This window comes from Vigna unguiculata, chromosome 3 (genome assembly GCF_037176805.1).
Source record: "Vigna unguiculata cultivar grain cowpea cultivar isolate G323 ecotype 2 chromosome 3, ASM3717680v1, whole genome shotgun sequence".
Lineage (NCBI taxonomy): Eukaryota > Viridiplantae > Streptophyta > Magnoliopsida > Fabales > Fabaceae > Vigna > Vigna unguiculata.
The window spans coordinates 7,611,939-7,633,689 of record NC_140794.1 but is presented as its reverse complement, the minus strand read 5'-3'; the positions used below and the strand labels follow the sequence as shown (position 1 = coordinate 7,633,689).

Below are 21,751 nucleotides of genomic sequence, written 5' to 3'. Positions count from 1 at the left end.
TCAAAGCACTTTTTTCTCTTAAGTATGAATACCAACCTGGATTAGGTACGCCTTCATATAAGTTGTCGAGTTCGTCGTGTCATCATATTTGTGGATATTTGCTGACTCAAGTTACATTCGTTATGAATAGATTAAAATCTTTAACCAATGATTTATCTACTATAGATTTTTTTTGAATTCGACCTAAAATATATTTAATAAAACAAAGGTCAACAAATTGTAACAGAAATATATATTTTAAGAAGCATAAAATATATTTTAACTAACATAAAATATTTTATTATGTTATTGATTTCATTTTCTTATCATATATTCAATTGTGCAAACTCTGTTTGATCTGTCTTCTGACAATAAACTTTCAATATGATGATAGTTTTGTCTATTAAGAATGAATTGTGATGGAGTAGAACTATTGTTCATCGAACCATCAATCTTCATACCAATTGGAGTGCATGAAAACATGTTGTAAATTATTTTGTAAAAATATTTTGCTTTTATGATCTTCACCTTTTAAAAAAGTTTGAAGTAAATAGCGTCACTACTAAACAAGATATTTCATATCGGTAATCATAAGTATGAGTACTAAAATGTAATCAACCTATTACAGTCATCTAAATGATATACTGAAGTATAGGTTTATACATAACCAACTACGAACATATAGTTTAAAAAAAAAAGGAATATACACAAGAGTCCTAAACATCAACTAAACAGCTGCATCATTCACTCCTTGAACTGGTCCAGCTACAACTTTCTCGTCTACTCAAACCAGTAAGGTGATCATTACAAATAAGAATAAAACACAAGTAAAAACAAGACATAGAGAAAATGGTAAGCTAATGTACAAAAATGTTTAATCATCAGAGATTACAATTACTGAAATCATACTATTTCATACAAGGACCTAAACATGATTCAATTTTTCAGATACATGCATTGATATTGGACCTTGGTAAGTTGTCCACTTGTGGTGACAACTACTACTCTGCATAGCCATAACTAAAGGGTTTCACCCTATCACACACAAGGTTAGTCCACCGTTAGCGTCTTTGGTCAAGGTAAAGCCCCTAAACTAGGATCTCCTTCTCCTCTCACCACATACCCCATTCCTCTCTACTTGAGAATTGAATGGTTATTAGAACATCAGGGATAACTTCTAACTGAACCCCTACTTCAATGCATACACTACTACCCATCACCACTAATCATCCTTGAATTAGTATCAACTATTCTTAATTTAATCTCATACACCAACCATTTCATAAAAATCATTCACAACAACCCAAAATTTCAACAATTGATCATATAAAAACTACTTAGACTCTGATTTACTCGCTCAGCAAACCATCCTTTCACTAGGCGAAAAATGCACAAATTTCACTCATCCAACTACTAGATGAAATATAATATAATTTGACTTTATCTCTAGTAGAAGTGATATCTCCAATAATACTTATAAAAGAGGTTCTCACTTCATTATCCCATTAACTATAAAGACAAATAATATACATAAAAAGAAATATAAGTTTGAATGAAAAAACATTACCGGTTCTAATTGACTTAGTTCCAAGTCTAAAAGTTTTTTAGGCACAAACACACCATAAACCATAAAACAATACAATACAAGCTGCCTTTCTCTCTAGTTTCTTCCAATAAAGTAAGGAGAAGCAAGCACATCTTATTTTTGATATTCAACAGCATGAAAGAAAATACTTAAGAAAAGTACTCATTGGAAGCAACAAACATGGGTTGCAATCGCTGATGAACCTCTTCATTGTTTGTCCAATCCAAGTTAGCCCACCATTCTTGCGGTCCTTTGATGGACTTTAAGTTGACTGCATTGGCACTCTCCAGTGGTAAAGTTTTAAACTTAGGACAATTATGTATCCTTAACAGCTCCAAAGAGGACCAAGCCAATGTATGAGTTGCGCATATACTTTTTAAGTTAGGCAAGTTAACTAGCAGAAGTATTTCCAGTTTTGGAAGAACATCCCTTTCTCTTTCAATGTCTTCTGCGATAAGTTCTTCAATCTTTGAACAATCTTCAAGTTTCAGCTTCTGAAGTTCTGAAAAATATTGAATTGCTCCATTGCTGAAAATTTGACTCAGTCTTGGACAATTTTTCAATGACAGAGTTTGCAATCTGGAAAATGTTCCACTGTGCAGGGGGCCTCTAAAAGCACATTTTAAATTGAGCAAATTTTCCAAATAAAGTTGCTCCAAATTTGGTAAGATGACTGTTGTTTCTACTTGGATTCCATTCATGGCATTGTTACTTGTTTCGCCTGACACAATTGTCAAAACTTGGTTGCATCTTTTAATCAAAAGCCCACGAATGCGTTCCAAACAAGCTATGCCAGCAAAATTGGACAATTTTTTTATATCTTTATGGCAGACTAATTCAAATGCATCAGTTTTTGGTAGTACCTCAATAATTGCTGGGTCATCCTTCTGTCCACCATTGTAGTACCTCACATAATTAGTAATTTTATATTCAAAGGATTCAAGTATTTGAGGTCGCCTTGAGTTCTGGCATCCTACAGTGAATATAAATGAACTCTGCTTCTTATGCCATGATTTGCTTCTTGAAAGAAATTCTCCAAGAATGATTGAGGAGGGAAAACAACATCTGAGATGAGTTACATTTTCCAAAGAAGCCACATGTTGCAGCACATTTTCAGCATGGTTGCACCACTCTTCATAGGATATGACTTGAATAGTTAATTCTTCCAACCTATGAAGCTTTGAAATAGCATGAACATTTTGAACTCCATTATCTTCACTTGCAATGAATGGGATTCGCAGGCATCTTAGCTTGGTCAAAAAACCAATTTGTAGAGGTATGAAAGTTACTTTAGTATCTCGTATGTCAAGGACCTCTAGAAATTGAAGTAATCCTATTTCAGATGATAGTGATTCCAATAGCTCACACCTGTTCAAGAATAAACCCCGTAGACAAGTCAATTTTGCTAGAGATGATGGCAGTTGTGTAATCATGCTATTATACAAGTCTAGCAGAAGTAGATTGTTCATGTTCTCAAAAAAACTCTCTGGTAGTGCAGTTAGCTCGGGATTTTTTCTCAACAATAATGTCAAAATCGTGCTGCAATCTTGACTTCTTCGTAAATCATGTACTTGTCTCATAGAGACCCACCTAGCCTGCTGCCAAGCTCTTGAATTTGAGAGATTTTCAGATTCTTCACCGTCTTGAAGATAAAAGCTACACTCAGGATCTTTAGAGGATATGTGCAATGCAAGTTGTCTCATGCAATGGTTCATGTTAACATATATCATTGCTTCTCCTTTCTCCAGTAGAGAGACATTAGCAAGATGTTCTAATATATCAACACCACAATTGCGTGCACTTTGATATGATCTTTTATCATTTATATCACCAAGCAAACCTTGTGCTGCCCAACACTCCACTAAATAATCAGAGTAAACCTTGCTTTCTGCAGGATACAGTGAAGTGTATAGAAAGCATTTCTGCTTCCTTTTATCATTGAGTTCATCGTAACAGAACTTCAGACACGAGTACAACTCTTCTAAACCTTGGCTTTGAAGTTCTGGCCATGGTTTAAGATCTTCAAGTCCTGCCCACCAACTAGAAGCAGACTCTTTCAATTTAAAAGAGTTTGCTATATTGTAAATGAGAAGTGGAAGACGAGAGCATCTTTTGCATACAAGTTTTGCAGTTGGTTGAATGTCAGGGGAATCGATCTTAGGATTGAAAGCATGGACAGTGTCTCTAAACATCTTCCATGCTTCATCGGGAGATAGTTCCGTGACTTTGATGACCCTCTGCACCCTATTCAACTTATAAACAAGAGGGAATCGAGTGACAATCACCACCTTACTGCCATTGTTACTATCACTTGGCATTCCCAACATCTCCAAATTGATGGCATCCTCAACCTCATCCAAAATTAATAAGTATTTTTTGTTCTCTAGCTCTCTGTGTATTCTTCTTGCAACATAATCACTATCTTCTTTGTTGGTCCCTTTCTCCAACATCAACCGATGAGCAATTTTTTCTTGAAGGTTACTATCATTAGAGGTGACTTTTACAAAAATGACAATTTCAAACAATTTAGCTACCTCTTCATTGTTGTTTAGATTCCGCATTATAGTTGTTTTCCCCACCCCTTTTGTTCCACACACTCCAATGATCTTGATCTTACTATTTTTCAGCAAAACCAGAATACTGTTGAAGGCGCCTTGAAGGGTTGGATATCCACTTATCTGAGGAACATTTAACTCCTTTAAAACAGGCTCTGGTGGTTTATCAACAAGAAAATCTTTTAAACATTCATCATTCATAAGTTGACGAATACAATTGCTCTTCTTCTCCATTTCTTCACTCAGATGAGAACGCTTTTGAATCCGCCACCAGGGCAGGGTCTTTTCTTCATATTTAAGCTTTAGTTTCTGTACTTCTTCTGTGGTCTCTGATACCCTGTTTGTCCACAGTTTGTAGGCATTGGTAGTGTCTTTGTGGCTGTTTCTTTGAGCTTTCATCTCTTTATCCTTCTTTATTGCATGTAACATCTCTGTATCTTTGACCAAAATGTTGTAATTGTCATCCAGATTTTTGGAAAATGCAATTTTAGATGTAATTGTAGTATGCATTTCTCCAACCCCAATCGATCCCATCTCTCCAACAAGAGGGCCAACAACTTCAAGCCCAGACATTATTTTGAAAGCCTAAGATAACAAAGAAAAGCTTGAAAGTGTAAAACTACTTCACATTACCTATTTTCTCAATATATATGATACACAACTTGAACCCTAGTCATCAGCAGTATAGAATTTTGAAGCATAATCAAACACATCAATTTATTCAATATGAATATGAAACACTCCAAACATTCAACCTGTAAAAACTAATGATTGAATCTCATGTAATCATTAAGAAGCACAATTTTTTTTTTTTTTTTTATTACAGGTTTTACGGATATTTGTTTACATAAAGTGAAACCAGTGAGTGTGGAATTAGCACCAGTTAAAACGAAACTAGTATACAAAATGAAATTAGATAAAACAAGAGTGATCATGAGAATTGGGATCTATACGAGGGAAACATACAGGAGCAAACACAGTTAAGAATGATTCATGTGTACCTTCTTTGCTAACAGTTAAGAATTAGAATCCATGCCGACACTTAAGAAAAAAGATTCATGGTGTCTACTTCTGCCAGCAACTCTTTTTCATAGATTGTCCTGATTTTTTTCAAAATGATGAATGAGGTGTTTCGTAATTGCCTTATGAGGTTTTTTGAGTCAACGCATGAAGTCTGTGGTGTTCATGCCTTTCTCTGTAATATTATCTTTTTTTTTCTTTTAAGGAATAAATATGATTTTAGTACTTTAATTAAAATTTGAAATTAATTTCTTTTTAAAAATTTTATGATAATAATTGAGTTAATATTAAAATAAAAATGTATTAAACGGTATAAATAATTTAAATATTATTATGAAATGTGTTTGAAATATTAGATCAATTTAATAAAATTTGATTAAAATGACTAAATTCACGCATTTTTTTAAATATAAAAGATTAAATTAGATAAAATTTTTGAAGAGGGACTAATTTTAAATTTCTATGAAACTTGGAAAAAATATATTTAACTTTTTTTTTTAAATATTAGTACCTTAAAAATTTCTATTACTTTGTGTAAACTTTTATTTTGTAATACATGCCTGTAGAATGTTAGAGCATTCATTGTTGGTTCTCAACATCTTCGATTGATCTAAACTTTCTAAACAACTTAATACATTTTTGCTATATCTTTTAACACATTATTTTCTAAATAATCCTTTAATTGTTATTATAGTGGTATAAAGAAAGTATTACAAAGGTACGTCCATGTTTGTATTTATTTTTTCTTCTAAATACAGAGTAACAAAATGACAAAGAAATAATTTTCATGCTACGATATTTTTTAAATAAAGGTAGTGAAACATAAGATTTTCAAACATGATACAATGAAAATTTTCAATCTTTAGAAAAAATTAAACTAAGAATATCTATTTCTTAAATTTTATAGAGTGTGATGTTATCTTTCAACATGATAGCTAACATAAATTTTATATATATATATATATATATATATATATATATATATATATAAAGTTTTCAACTCGTCAATAAGAATATTTTATGAAAAACATAACTAATTATATCATCATTTCATGAGTTTTTTTTTTCTAATACAGATTATAAGAGAAAAAATGTCTTCAAAATTTTATTTTTAAAATAAACAAATTTATCTGTTTAATTAAAGTTTTATATTTTGAGTCTTTTATTGTTGACATAAATTTTCGGGAAATGATGGTTGAAAAGATATTTATCTTGTAAATAAACATTTAATTTTAAATAAGATTAATACAATTAATAATCGTGCTATAACATTTTTTATTCTGAATTGAATATTAATTTTTCCTTTTTCATTTAAAGGAGGAAGAGATTTATTTGTAAAAAATAGGTTAAAATATCTTTTTGGTCCCAATTTTCGTTAAGTTTTTTCAAAGAAGTCCTAATTTTGGTTTTGTGTTCAAATAGGTCCCAATTTTCGTCAATTTTGTTCAATTGGGTCCTTTTTTGCTAATACCGTTTAAACATTAACGGTCATGAACAGTGACTGCCACGTGTTACTTCGTGGTTTTTTTGAATTTTTTTTGAATTTTTTTTAATTGTTTTTAAATTTTTTTAAAAATATTTTTTAACTGTCCACGTGTCAACCCAGTAGAGTGCCACGTGTCAAAGTCAATGTTCTAAATTTAATTTAGTCCCTATATTTGTTATTTTTGTTCAATTAGGTCCTAATTTTTGTTAACATTAACCAATTTGGTCCCTCTCCAAATTAAAACCAAATTTAATTTTTATATTAAAATTCACATTTTTTATTAAATATTTTTATATAATATATTAAAATTCACATCATTATAACTTTGATATAAAAATTAAATTTGGTCACATATTCGATAGGGACCAAATTGGTTAATGTTAACAAAAATTGGGACCTAATTGAATAAAATTAACAAATATAGGGACCACATTGAATATAGAATATTGACTTTGACACGTGGCACACTACTGGATTGACACATGTACATTTTAAAAAAAACAAAATAAAATAAAATAAAAAATTCAAAAAAACCACAAAATGACACATGGCACGCTCCTGGGTTGACACATGTACACTTAAAAAAAATATTAAAAACAATTCAAAAAAATCACGAAGTGACACGTGGCAGTCACGGTTCATGGCCGTTAATGATTTAAACGGTGTTAGCAAAAAAAGACCCAATTGAACAAAATTGACGAAAATTGGGACCTATTTGAACACAAAACCAAAATTAGGACTTCTTTGAAAAAATTTGACGAAAATTGAGACAAAAAAGGTATTTTAACCTAAAAAATAATACACTTCAGAATTTGGCTTTCCAGAAACCAAATTTTGACCTAAAAAAATTCGTACTATACAATATGTTGCCTACGTCATTTTTAGATCCAACTGCTATTTCGATGAAAAATAGTCAAACGTATAAAGTTATTGAGAAAGTTAAACATTTAATTCTCAATGAATCTTGAAGATATGATCATCAAATGTTACTTTCACAGAAGTAATATTATCAAACAATTTATTTTTGTTGTTATTTAAGTTTTTCTCCAAGTTCTTTTCCACTCAATTTAATGACTTTGATTTTATTACTTTTAATACACCAATGATATTTCTATACCTAAAGATTCATATAGTAAAGCATTTAAAGCTAGTGCTATTTAAAAAAAATCTTAAATGTTGATATATGCTCATGAACAAAGATTTTCTTGTCCTTGAATTTTTGTTGTTATTTCATTTTGTATTTAACTTTCAACTTCTACTTTTCTTAATGATAGCCATGAAATTCTTCAATAGGATGATAACGGGCGGGAACGAATTTTATTATGTATCTTCATTTTCAAATAAAAAGGTTATTCCCATAACCATATACATATTTAGGAAAATTATCTTTTCACAAGAAATTTTTTGACAAAGTTGACAAATTTTCCCTAAATAGAATTAAAATAGATTATTTATTATTTTTTAACTAAAATAAAATAATAAAATAATATTTTTACCCAAATTAGTAGTTTGTCAAAGTTTGTAAGAAAAAACTTTATTAACTTATCATTCTCCCATATTTAATAGGTATAACATTTTTATTTCATCCTTATCCACACCTGGTAAGAGATATATCCAGATTTGTTTTCTTACTATTTCAATATCAAATAAATAATTTTCATAAAAAAAATAATGACAAAGAAAATATGAAATTATCAAAATTATCTATTCTTGTTTCTTCATTGTCAAATATTTAGAGAAAAAAAAATGCATACATTTCAAATTATAGTACCAAATAAAATTTTATGACAACCAAAACATTTATTAAATTTACAAACGTTAATGAAACACAGTGGATAAAATTAAATCAATATTATTAAAAATTTATAAAATGAAAACAAATCTTAAAGTTTAAAAATATTTTAAATGTATTTTTACTTCATTTTCTTAAATTCTAATGAAATTTCTTTTTATACAATAATAAAAATTATAATACACCACTTGAACTATAATTGAATAAAAATATTAAAAAGTAGTGCAAATATTCAAATGTGGAACATAAAAACTATTTAATACTATAATTGATAATACACAATTTTAACAACAAAAGTTGTGATAAGAGGAAAAATGCCTTGAAGATGTATGTGAATTTAGTGGATATAGAACAAGTGAAACAATTAGGAAAGAAAAGAAAAAAGATATGTAGTGAAAGACTAAAACGGGTTATAAAGCTAAAGATTAAGAGAATTGTAGATATTTTAATAATTTAAACATGAAAGACAAGGACGATGACGAATTTATTTGTCATTCTATTCTTAAGCGGTCTATTTTGAGGATAACTTCACCCATCACTAAAAATGGTCACATCAATCTCATTCCCAATATACTTATAGAGTGCTAGAGGTTTTTCACATTACTTATTCGTTTTGAAACCAAAAGTCCTATTGATGTATTATACATATTAACAGTATTGACAACATATCAAAATGTACTCCTAAGGATTTCTGACTAGTAAACAAATTTACAATGAAAGATGTGTTTCTCGAGAATTTAATCTCGATTGATATTGTATATTGTTGTTTACAACTAAATCGACTTGATATGATTTTTTTTCCATAGGATCTACCTACACTTGATTTCAATCTAACTAAGGTATTTTCATGTTTAGGTATCAATGAAGAAAATCAATTTAATGTAAAAGTTGTTAATCGCATAAACGAATCTTACCTAAACACTTAACGAATCAATCTCTTTTCAACTCGAATTTTAATAAGGATATCGTGCATAAAAATTTTGTATTTTTATTTTTTGGTTTAGATAATAATAGAAATGAAAACACAATGACAATAGATGAAGCGTAATGTAAAAATGATAAAACCCAAAAATAGTACGTGCGATGACAGGAAAAGTTGAAATAAAATTTTTATTATTATTCCTGAATTAAAAATAATTTTCGAATTGTGTGTTTAAAAATATAATTACTTTTAAATATATTCTGAATTGAATAATAAAAAGGTATTTATTGAATGCATAATTCGAAACTTGTTTTTGGATTAAAAGTACTTTCGGGATTGCATAGTCTCGAATTCATTTTAAAAGGGACAACTTCTACCTTTTTATTATAATTTAAATGAGGCTAATTTGAGGTTTATGGGTTAAGGAGAGAAAAGGGAGGTGTAGGAAGAAATAAATGATTCGTGTAATCTCTATATTTATTTTTACTTAATTGAGTTTAATATTTTTTAAATAGAGTCAATTTTATTACTTTTGATAAAATATAAGAACTAAGAAATAAATTATTAATTAAACCTTCATAGAACATGATTTTTTTTCAAATTTTATTAAAAATTTAACTATGCTTTTTGTCTTTTAAATTGGATGCACTATTTCTTTTAGTCCCCAAATTAAAAAAAAAAATCATTTTACAATTCTCCAAATTTACAAAATGCTAATTTTTGTCTTTGAAGTTTTACAATATTAATAATACTATTGTTGCTCATCTGTGTATGACCACCAAAATAATCGTTCTATATAAAGTTATCTAATAAACTTAAATAATGACATCCCTTAACAAAATTTTCATAATAAATCAAAAGATAAAAAAGTGAAATATTTTGAGCATATGACTAAAAGTATATTTAGTGTTTAATAAAATTTTAAAAAGTCATGTAGACCCACTCAATCCAATGGCGATGAATTATTGTATAATGCTTAAAAGCCTAGTTCTAATATAGATTATCTAAAATTAAACAAATAAAGGTTTGGTAAATACTTTGAACGAGCATATACAGTACAGTGCACTAAATTGACATATAATATAAATAAGTCTTTACCAATTAGCAGTAGCAGCTATTGGAACATAATAAGCATAGTCCAAAAGAAATTTAATACTAATCCTTACTTTCCTGATCCTTCCGATATTTAATTAATTCTGATCTAATATCTGTTATCACATCCTCTGCACCATGGAGCTGTGCTTCAAGCTCTGCGATCTTTCTTTTATTCTTCGTTGAGGTCTCGGTTTCGCTTTTCTATCCACAACAATATTTTGAAACAAGAACACATCAGAGGAAAATTTTAAAGACGCAACATTCATATGAAAAATGAAAAGAAGAAACGCACACAAAGTGGACGGATAGTTAAAAATGTATACATCTAATTAGCAAGTAACTTGTTCTATTGTCTAAAAAAAGATTTTGGAGACTTTGACAAGATTCAAGATGAAGAAGAAGGAAAGAAATCTACAGCTGAAACGGCTAAATATTACTCTCATTCCACAAGATCAAAGGCAAAACCCAAAATGTATAGTAATCTTTAAATGGTTAAAACACAACAGTTCTCTCCTTTAACTGCAGACAAATTCTCAGCTCAGCAGCCAAGTATTACTACTTTCAAAGTTTACGACAAATACTAATTTATAATTTATAGTATGATACTACTATGTAATAAAATGTAGGACAACTTAACTGATTTTATAGGAACCTATTTGTACTGTCTTTAGATTAAAATTAGTATTTCATCTTGATAACATGTAAAAGTTTACACTAAAAGTATCCATTTTATGAGATGAGATTCAAATTATAAATAAGGACACAACACCTAAAGAACTTTCTATATATGGTTCGTGCTAAAATCTAAGCTACTCATGGAAGGGCACCTATGATAAATGCTTAATCCATATATATTCTGGTGTAAATAAGAATGAAGAAGAGCTTGTTGAAAAAAGAGGAGAGGAACTTAAAGGAATAAATACAATAAGCATGACAAAGAAAGACAAAAAATAAAATAAAAGGGAGATTCCAATGGAGGCTAACTAGAGAAAGACTCAAAGCTTTGCAACATTAGATTAGAAGATTTGTATATAAGTAGTTTCAAAGTCTTTAGACGAACTTAAGAGCAGTTAGAACTACGAAATTCTAAAAAGTAATAAGCATTTTTTGGAGCTTCTAAACTACGAGATGTCACTTTCATGTGCACATGGGTAGTTCGACTCTTCCACTTGACCCTTCAAGCTTTCAAGAGTCTTATTGTGTATATTGGAACTCCCTCAGACACCATCCATGTGCTTCCCTCTCAAGTCATCATTGCTTTTTACATATAATCATTATACTTTCCTAATTTCAAGAGGTTAGAATGTACTAATCATGTTTAATGGAGTTAACTTTTGATTAAGAAAGTTAACTCCATTTTCTTGTTCATTCCCTTAAGCTGAGCTCCTCCATTGTAAATAAGGAGTCTCCTTAAAACATAACTTGAAGAGATTGAATGCAATTCTCCGTGTGAGTTTTTTAGAGTTCGAGAGTTCTCTTCCCTTGTTATGATATACATAAGAATTTAAAACATCTAGCCAATTAGCGTGAAAAACAAACGTTTCTGATACCAAAGGTCAGATATTTTGCTGTTCAGAAAATCATTCCAATGCTTCTTATGACTCAAAAGCATTATTAATGAAAATTCGAATCTCACTCACATATTAAAGATTACTTTATTTCAAAATTAAAGTCAGCTTAAACCAATGTGCATAAAATTGAGCATCAATATGTTTATCTTTTATACTTACTGGAGGAAGATACTGAGACAATGCAGCCTGAATGGTGTTCTGAACTTGACAGCTGATCTCCTGTATCTCATTTTGACGATCCAAGAGACGAGCCTCTAGCTCTATGCGTTTCAGCCGTTCATCCTCTAGATGGGACTCGACCTCAACAAGTCTAGCTCTTATTTCATCACATTCTTTCCTAGCATTCTCTGTCTCTCTCTTTTGGGCATCTAATTCAGCCTGCAGCTGTTGAATTTTACCGGAGCTTGATGATGGTGATGACCTTAGTTCTGCTCCAAAAGGACCAAAGCCGCGCATATATGATTTCTTCCCAACCAATGTTTGGAAGGCAGTACTAATAATTTCTTCTTCATTTGTTTCTCCCCCTTCCTCAGAATATTCTATTTGGCATCTTTTCTCATTAATTTGTTGAGCAGCTTTGTCCTACGAACAATTGATCATTTAGGGAAGACAGTGAACATCAAATCAAATTATATAGAAAAATATAGCAGTAATATGAAATTCAACTACATTGATTTCCTTAGACGCTTCGTCAATCCATTCCCCATTTCCCCTTTTGTGTGTCAACTGCCAAAAAGTCTGCATATCGGGCTCCGTTCCTGTCACTGGGTCACGCTGTTAAAATCATATGCTTATTAGCATTATAAAGAAAACGCATACAATTAGACGTAATAATCATAAGAACAAACGTTAAGCAGAAATCTCACTGCATCATAGCTGGTTGCTAGAAAGGATTTTGACCCAGTAGTATGTTTTACCCGCTGTTTTGCCTTATTTGCCTTGTTTTTTGCACTCATTATCTGAAGATTGACACAGAGCAAGTCATGGAATTTATTGACATTCACAGGGCACAATGGTGTATAGACGGGCATAAATTATTGTACCTCAAAATAAGAGCTGCTAAAATAATCAACCAAGAATTGCCAATCAGAATCATTAACATCATTAGGGACATGCTTCAAGGCCTCGTCCTTGGTTTCAAACTTTAAGTAATACTCATGAAGCCTGCTGCGCCAATTCTGATATAGACGGCCTGCTTCATGCAGAATAGCCTTCCGTACCATATCTGTATGTGGAAGTCTCCAATTGTTCTGTTAACAAAAATTGAACCAGAGAAGTTAATTTATCCACGCAAGCACCCACATATTTGAATTGATTAATAGAATAAATGAAGGAAAAAACAGACCAAATGGAACAGCCTTACAAACAACAAAGTAATTTTTCTCTTATAGCACACATACATATAACCGATAGAAAAAAACAAGAGTAATAGGAACCTGAGATATTGTTACAAAGAATAAGGTAATTGAAAAGGGTCTGCACCTCCCTAGCCCAAAGGCACCAATTTTCACACAAATATACAAGATCCTCTCCTTTCCTCTCTCTTATCATATTTAGGATCAAACTCAAGTTTTATTCTTTAGGTGCTTGTAGACTTCTCTAATTGAAATTAGAGTTTGACCTTGATAACCTTGGTGCTGTTTACCAAGGTGATTGGAAAACAAAAAACTACATTTTCAAACATGTGATACTTTTCACTGATTTTAACTTTCTAACTACTAATTAACTAATGGTTTATTTAACACAGATTCAATGCTAGAGTAGAATGAAAGTTAGAGTAAGAACATTAGAATACTACACAAATGAGAAGCTCCCTTAGACACCGCAAGGCTGTGCATGGACACAAATACAGTGGAGTACCTAAAATGAATAGATATTACACTGCATGAATTTTAACAAGCTCGAAACACATATTTGCTTTAATACATAGATAGTCACATAATTAATGGTACAACAGACAAAATTACGAAACAGAGTTTATGTAAGTAAAGAAAGAGAAGAATGCCATAGCATAGGCTAAAATAATTGGATAAATAATCACAAAGTAAATATCACGATCCAGATTGCAATATCAGCCAGTTACAAAAGCGGAAGGATATCTGACCACATTCCGAGGAATTCTGAAATGCAGTAGCACTATAGCACTACTATAGCGCCAATTTATCAACATTGCAACACCCTTGTTCATCAAACCTTTAACTGCGATACGCATACCTTTTGTCTAATTAAGTAGTTTCAAAAAATCTATCAGCACAACTGGGCCACCCTCACATCCACAAACACTGCCATGCCTTTTTTTTTTCACTTCCACAAACTGATGATTCCTCATGCATAACAGTGTAATAGATTAGTAGCATCTTTCTAATTGAATTTCGTTAAAACCATTTGCTCAAAGGTGAATTTACATCTCTCTTGTCATATTGGTTAAAATAAGCCTCATCTCCACGTACCAGCCGACAAAAAACAAATATCTCCTTTAATATCAAATATCATTTACAAATCATGATTAAAACCAAACATAATAAATGTCATAACGTACCAGAATATTTTGCACTATTGTATCCCTGGTACTTTGTGGAACCTTCTTCCACTGGCGCACATTAAGACGTGCATTCTGGCGAACAATAAGAGAAAGATCAGTAATGAAATCATTGCGGCCTGGACCTATTGCTACCATCTTTGTAGGATGAATGAGAACATCCAACTTTCCATCTGCACTCTGTTGACGCTTCATTTGAAGTGACAACCCTTTTGTCTGTCCTCTTCCCTTTCTCTTAGGCTTGACAACCGTATCTGAAACACGATATAAAACAAGAGAAGTGTCAAATAAAGCCTTATACACGGAAAAAACGACCGCCAGTTAAATGAACACGTCCAACTTTCCACCTGCATTTTGTTGATGATTCTCTTGATTTATTGACTCTATTGGTTGCCATAATCCCCTCTCCCTAGGCTCGTCAACTTCATCTTAAACATACACAAACGAAAAAGGGTTGAAAAGAAGTCAGTTGTTATTGAAATAGTTCCAAGCAGTCAACGTTAATAATGACATAACAACCAGCGAAGTTAAAAACTGCAACTGAAAATTGTAAGACAAATGAACAACATGCTTTAGTAAATGTTTAAGTGCCTCAGAATTAATTTTGCCGAAGCAATCCATGCCGAATGCATTGAAGAAGCTTCAGAATGTGTGCTGCAGCAATTTGAAAGGCAGCCCAAACATGAGTATGTTATGCTTTTGGTGGTATAGAACATGATATTTTTCAGAGAGAAAAACTATCTTAATGAAAAGAAGAATATAGAACATATACTTAAAATTGTCCTGAGCTTTTTCTCTGACAAAATTAAATTGCCTTTAATTAGATAAACAAGGGTATACAGCTAATAAAGAAGACAATAGAACATATACTAACCAGTGGTAGCAGCTTCTTGCTCCTCCTTACATCGAGGACTCACTTCCATCATATTTGATGGATTGCCATAGAAGTTCTCGCAAGCATTCTCTTGACAGTACTGCCCCAAACCACTTGGTCGTTCTTGTCCATTTTTGTTGGGCACAACTGTATTTAAATGCAACAAATATTGAATATAAGACATTGATCAGTATACATGTCCTCTTCAATGTACCGACCCCAAGGTGTTTGAGAAAATATATGCTACATTCAACATAGCTAACAAAGAAGGGAGAAGCGGAGAGTGAAGGAGAGACACCAGTTAATAACTCTGTTGAGAAAATAACTGTCGCATTACCTTAATCAACGTACCAATCAAATCAAGAAATAAATATTTTGATATTTCCTACTATCATTACCAAAAAATATTATGAAAAACAAAAATAACACTCACTATCAAAGCTATCATCACAAACTTTTCCCATCGGATAAGCGTCTTGATATGATCAAACATCATATTTGTCATAGGCAAATAAGTTCTATAATGCCATGTGGCTCTCCTAATATCAATACTAATCCATCAAATTTCTAAAAAATAAGAATATGTGTAAAGTGGAGGAAAGATGAACTGAACAAAACAATAAAATGAGAAATCAGAGCCAGGTATTATCGTAACCATACCTGCATCTTGTGGTTCTTCACTGTCAAGACCAACTTCAACGATCTTGGATGGATTCATACGACTATTCAAAATGCTGTGGACACTCTCTTGAAAATTCTCAGCCTGTGATCCTTTTGGTCGTCCCCGTCCTTTTTTCGCAGGCATACTACTTGTACCTGAATCACAAAGTTAATATATAACAACAGTAAGCATATTCTTCTCACAACAAGAAAGAAACAGTAAAATACAAGTATACAAGTAAAAAGGATATAATATGATAAAGTCAATCTATGTGTACCTCCCTCATGTTCCTCAATAAAGTAAGGCTCAACTTTCACCACATTCAAGGGAGTATTTGGAATGACCAATTCACCATCTTCACTCTCTTTAACCTTCTTCTGAACGCTGGACCCTTTTGGTCGTCCTCTACCTTTTCTCTTTGCCATGGCCCCTCGAAATGAATTCTGAAACAGAACAATCAGAAACAAGAGCAGCGTATCATTTTCTCTCACACCAAAACCTTAGTCAGGCTGTTTAAAGTGACATTTGGCACTGATAATTTTCAATTCACCAGGTTAGAACAATCAATTTATCAACAGCTGCACTGTATTCAGTTTCGAATTCTCCACAGTCTAAACGGATAACTGGACGTACAATTGCTCTTACAACCACCAAAAGTTTTCATTTTGCAACAAATTTAATTCACCCTCGCATCAAAACTCAGGCATCCAGGCTGCAAACAGATATTATCTTGAAATAATTATACATTATCAAAATATAAGCATACTATAATAGAAGATTAGTGACCATTAAAAAAGCCAAATACAACGAACACAAGTATTACGTATACACGTCAGGTGAGAACTATTGGTTATTGTGAGCAATGATCATTTAATTACAACCAATACATTAAATTTAATGCTTCAGATTGCATACCTAATTACGAATTCTGCCTAATCTCTTTGCTACAATGGAAAAAAAATCGGGTTGAATTTATACTTGAACACACAATCTAAATCATTAATCATAACCTCATGGTTCTAACTCCATGTTCTCATGTTCCACAATAACATAGAATTCTTCTCTTTATGATCTGGTCTCAACAAATAGGCAAAAGATGGACAGAAAAAAAAAATACAAGTTTAAGCTATGTTTAAAGAGATAATATAAATACAACGCAACATCTTATAACAATAAATAATGGAATATTCATCCTCATTAAACAAAATAACACCAATAGCATCAACCAAAAAAAAAGAAAAAAGTTCTTCACTCCAATTGATAAAACTTAGTCCCCTCCAACATCATATCGCATAGAGTATCAGCATCAAAATGTGAAGGCAACCATGAATAGTGAAAAGTAGCTTCTTCTATGACTCTCATAAAAGAAAAAAAAAATACTTCTGTGACATATTCCATAAACCCACAACAGAAGTCCATACACTGGATGAAACTAAAAAGAAGAGTAAAATAGGGGATTTCATATTATTTTTAAATGACAACGATAAAGAAAGCAACAAAATTGGAGGGGTTTTCTGTGTTGTATTGTCAAATGCATGGTATTCATAGTAGTTCCTACGTAAACTTCAGTGGTGGGTTTCGTCGTGTCGACGATAATTGAGAAGCATGCAATGGTCGGAAAGTGCAGAAGAGGCTAACCGGCCGGAGACAGCGGCGGTCGGAGAAGGCGATAGGCAACGACGTCGGTTTATGAATGCCGGAAGGGTTATTTATACAGAGACGGTGAAACTCAGAAGTCTCTCGTAAAGAGAAAATGTAAAAACGAAAATCAATGAGTTCATGAAATGACTTTAATAAAATACGTTGCATCATCAATTTTTTTTATTCGCACATTTTACGTTTTTATTTTATTTTTGTATATCCTAATTAAATTTCAAATGAAAAAAGATTAAAAGTTAAAATAGCTCGATATGGAAAATTAAAAGTTAAAATAGCTCGATAGACAAAAGTTAATGAAATATAAATATGGAAAATTAAAATATTTGATGGTAAAATATGAAAAAGAAAATATAAATACTAATGAATTTTCTTAAAATTTTGATATAAATTTTGACCGGTCAACATTCTTGAATGTGCACACGTAATGTTACTAAGGTTATTATAGTTATTATTACTAGCGAACACATAGGCGATGTTGTGCCTGTATATTCGTATTTTTTAATTTTTAAGAAATTTAAGATCAATAATAAATATATAATTTTTAAAATAGTTATTAAATATAAAATTAAAAAAAATAAGATATGTAAAAAAACTTAAATAATGATTTAAGACAAAAGAGATTTGTAGAAAAATGATCAAAAATAAATTATTTATAAAATAATTAATTTTTAAAATAACTAAGGGTAAAACGGGTATTATGAAATGTGGACACAAAAAGAGGAATCTCCTTTATTGTTATAGATAGATATAGATAGATAGATAGATATAGATAAAACAGGTATTATGAAATGTAGACATAAAAAGAGGAATCGCCTTTATTGTTATAAATATAGATATAGATATAGATTATTATTATTAGGCTTAAATACCTTTTTCGTCCTCAGTTTCGTAGTATTTGTTGCGGATGATCCTCATTTTTACCAAATGTTTAAAATGGTCCTCATTTTCACAATTCGTATTTAATTTAGTCCTTTTCTGTGACGCCGTTTAAATCAGTTACGGACAAGTGACACTGTTTGTATTACATTGTATTAGGTATATTATGTGTACTGTATAGGTGTAGTAACTAGATATTTGGGGATAAATAGGTAAGCTAGGGTTTTGAAAATTAATTGTAATACACCTATTTATCCCCAAATATCTAATTACTACACCTATACAGTACACGTAATATACCTAATACAATGTAATACAAACAGTGTCACTTGTCCGTTACTGATTAAACGGTGTCACACAGAAAATGACTAAATTAAACACGAATTGCGAAAATGATGACCATTTTAAACATTTGGTAAAAATAAATACCATCTGTAACAAACACCACGATAACGATGACCATTTTAAACATTTGGTAAAAATGAGGACCATCCGCAACAAACACTATGAAAATGGGGACAAAAAAAGTATTTAAGTTTTATTATTACTAGCGAACACACACGTGATATTTATGTAACTAATGTGCACAACGTCTGTCTGTTTGATTTTTTAATTTTCAAAAAAATTTAAGTTAAGATAAAAAACAAATATATAATTAATTTTTAAAATAGTTGTTAAATATAAAATTAAAAAAATAAGATATATAAAAAGATTTTTTAAAATAATAGTTTAAGACAAAAGAAGTTTTTAGAATAATAGTTAAAAATAAATTATTTATAAAATAATTAATTTTTAAAATAATTAAAGATGAAACTAATATTATAAAATGTTAACACAAAAAAGAGAATCTCTTTATATATTGTTATAGATTATTATATATATATAAACTCGTAAGATAACTAATTTACAATTTACAATGTATATATTTTTAGACTTATGTCGCTATAATAGATATGATAGTTTTTTATATTTCATAATTTGATATAAAATAGAATTAATATTATGTTCTAGTCTTTTAAAATATTTTATTGATCAATTATTATTCTAATCAGTTTTGAAAACGGTTATTAACCAGGTGTAATTTATGTTGTGTTGATTTTTTATAATAATAAAAATAATAATTACATTTTACAATTTTATTATAGATAATTTTTATTTATTCTATTGATAAGTCTTTTAAGTTATTGTAATTTAAGAAAATAGTTAAATTTAAAAAGAAAAACGTTAAATCAAAAAAGAATAACTTTTAGATTTAAAAAAAAGTTATTTAAGGGAAAAATAGAAAATAAAATATAAATAAGGAGAAATTATAGATGATAGGACTTCTTTTAGAGGTAACAAGCATACGACCTAAATAAAAAAAATCATCATAAAAAGTTATATATATATTAAGTTAAAAGTTTAGGTCAAAAAAGAATTCTAACAGGAGGTGCAGATGACACCGGTTAATATATAATTAATCATTCTTGATTTTATTATTTTTATATTAAAAATTAAAATTATTAAATTATTAATTAGAAGTTTATAAATTCATTTAACAGATGTTATAAAGATAAAAATGTCTTTGAAATTTTTAACCAATATCTCTTTAACTCAATAAAGTCTCACATTCATATTTTGATTGTTTCTTTTTTTTGTAAATTTTTTAAATATTTAATACTATTTTTTTTTATGATGTTTCAATTATTTTATTATTTTTTTAACTTTTTATTTGTTTGTAGTAAATAAAATATTAAATATAATCGTATAATATTTATGAATATTTTTGTTCTCTAAATAAAATAAAATTTCATCAATGATTATTAGCTTATAATTTAATTAATATCACAATTATCTATGACATTTTGCATATTAATTATTTTAAACTCGTCCCTATGTTAAAATACTAAATCAATCTCTATTTTTGTTAAAAAAAAAAAATCAGTCATAATATTTTTTTATTCTATAAGTTTTCAATTTTCGCTAATTTTATTCAATTTAATTTTTTCTGACGCCGTTTAAATAATTAATGGATAGTGAACAATGTATGTCACATGTCACTTTGTAAAAAAATGTTCACGTGTCAAGCCAACATCTTGCCATATGACACTAACAGTGCCTTGTGTTAGGGTTCGTGACATGTTTCGGTGTCATTGCCACACATCAATGTCATTACCACACATCAGTATCAATGTCTTATATTAAATTTGGTCCCTATATTTCATTATTTTTTTCAATTCAATCCCAATTTTTTTAAATGGACCAATCTTATCCCTTTCCAAATTAAAACCAATTTTATTTTTTATATAAATGTTATACAATTTTTATCAAAAAATTTATAATTCCACGAGTTTCAAAATGTAATGGGCTTAACTAGATAATAGTTTGCAATAGGAAATAAAACCAAAATCGCTTGATAGTTCAATGACCAAAATTATATTTAACCCATTAAACTATTTAATACTTTGTGACTTTTGGTTGAAAATGAATTAAATAGTTTAACCTGAAAATCAAATCCTACTAAAAATTCTCATAAAATACTTTTTTTTGTCATTTTTTATAATAATTTTAATTGGCAGGTAATTCCTTCGTAGGTGATCATTTCCTACAAAATTATAAAATTTGCAAGTATTTCCTATAAAATTTCTTGCGAAAAGTGTTTTATACAAAATATTTTACAAAAAAATTGGTAGCAATTTCTTGTAAAAAAAAATTCACAACAAAATTTGTAAGTATTTCTTACGAAAAAATTGACAGGAAATATAAATTTTTTTAGTAGTGACATTTAGATAAAAATTAAATTTGGTCTTAATTGCTCAATTGAAACAAAAAATAGAACTAAATTGAACAAAAGTAACGAATATAAAAATCAAATTAAATATATGACACTAACACATGGCACTATCACACTGACACTTACACTGATACATGTCACTAACCTTGACACATGGTACTACTATTGTCACGTGATATAGTGTTGACTTGTCACATGTATTTTTTTTTTTTAAATTAAGAAAGATTAAAATAATTTAAAAAACCATGAATTGAATCGTGACATACACCGTTCACTATTTGTTAATTATTTAAACGACATTAGTAAAAAGATTAAATTGAACAAAATTGATATTTTATCAAACAAAAAATAATAATATTAGGAC

At 29.9% G+C, this 21,751-nt stretch overlaps 2 protein-coding genes across 5 annotated transcripts; both read right to left on the bottom strand.

Moving 5' to 3' along the window:
- Positions 1 to 539: 539 nt before the first annotated feature.
- On the bottom strand, positions 540 to 5,308 carry LOC114178005 (disease resistance protein At4g27190-like). 2 transcript variants are annotated; one of them, XR_014993767.1, is made up of 2 exons: positions 5,121 to 5,308; positions 540 to 759 (listed from the first exon to the last, which is right to left on the bottom strand). XR_014993767.1 is itself a non-coding variant. In XM_028063666.2 (2 exons), the coding sequence occupies exon 2, from the start codon at positions 4,690 to 4,692 to the stop codon at positions 1,714 to 1,716; it is 2,979 nt and encodes a 992-aa protein (XP_027919467.2). In that variant the 5' UTR covers positions 4,693 to 4,704; positions 5,121 to 5,297; the 3' UTR covers positions 1,523 to 1,713. The 2 variants fall into 2 exon arrangements, 1 of the variants encoding a protein (XP_027919467.2); XM_028063666.2 differs by lacking the exon at positions 540 to 759 and adding an exon at positions 1,523 to 4,704 and having other exon boundaries at positions 5,121 to 5,297.
- Positions 5,309 to 10,241: 4,933 nt separating this feature from the next.
- Positions 10,242 to 17,821, bottom strand: LOC114177494 (uncharacterized). 3 transcript variants are annotated; one of them, XM_085671095.1, is made up of 12 exons: positions 17,718 to 17,818; positions 16,630 to 16,791; positions 16,357 to 16,522; positions 16,079 to 16,234; positions 15,419 to 15,565; positions 14,892 to 14,972; positions 14,545 to 14,798; positions 13,049 to 13,255; positions 12,872 to 12,964; positions 12,675 to 12,779; positions 12,165 to 12,587; positions 10,242 to 10,635 (listed from the first exon to the last, which is right to left on the bottom strand). In XM_085671095.1, exons 3-12 carry the CDS (start codon positions 16,502 to 16,504, stop codon positions 10,495 to 10,497), a joined length of 1,755 nt encoding a protein of 584 aa, XP_085527221.1. In that variant the 5' UTR covers positions 16,505 to 16,522; positions 16,630 to 16,791; positions 17,718 to 17,818; the 3' UTR covers positions 10,242 to 10,494. The 3 variants fall into 3 exon arrangements, with proteins under 3 accessions (XP_085527221.1, XP_085527220.1, XP_027918668.2); XM_085671094.1 differs by having other exon boundaries at positions 17,638 to 17,802; XM_028062867.2 differs by lacking the exon at positions 16,630 to 16,791 and having other exon boundaries at positions 17,718 to 17,821.
- Between the last annotated feature and the right edge of the window lie 3,930 nt (positions 17,822 to 21,751).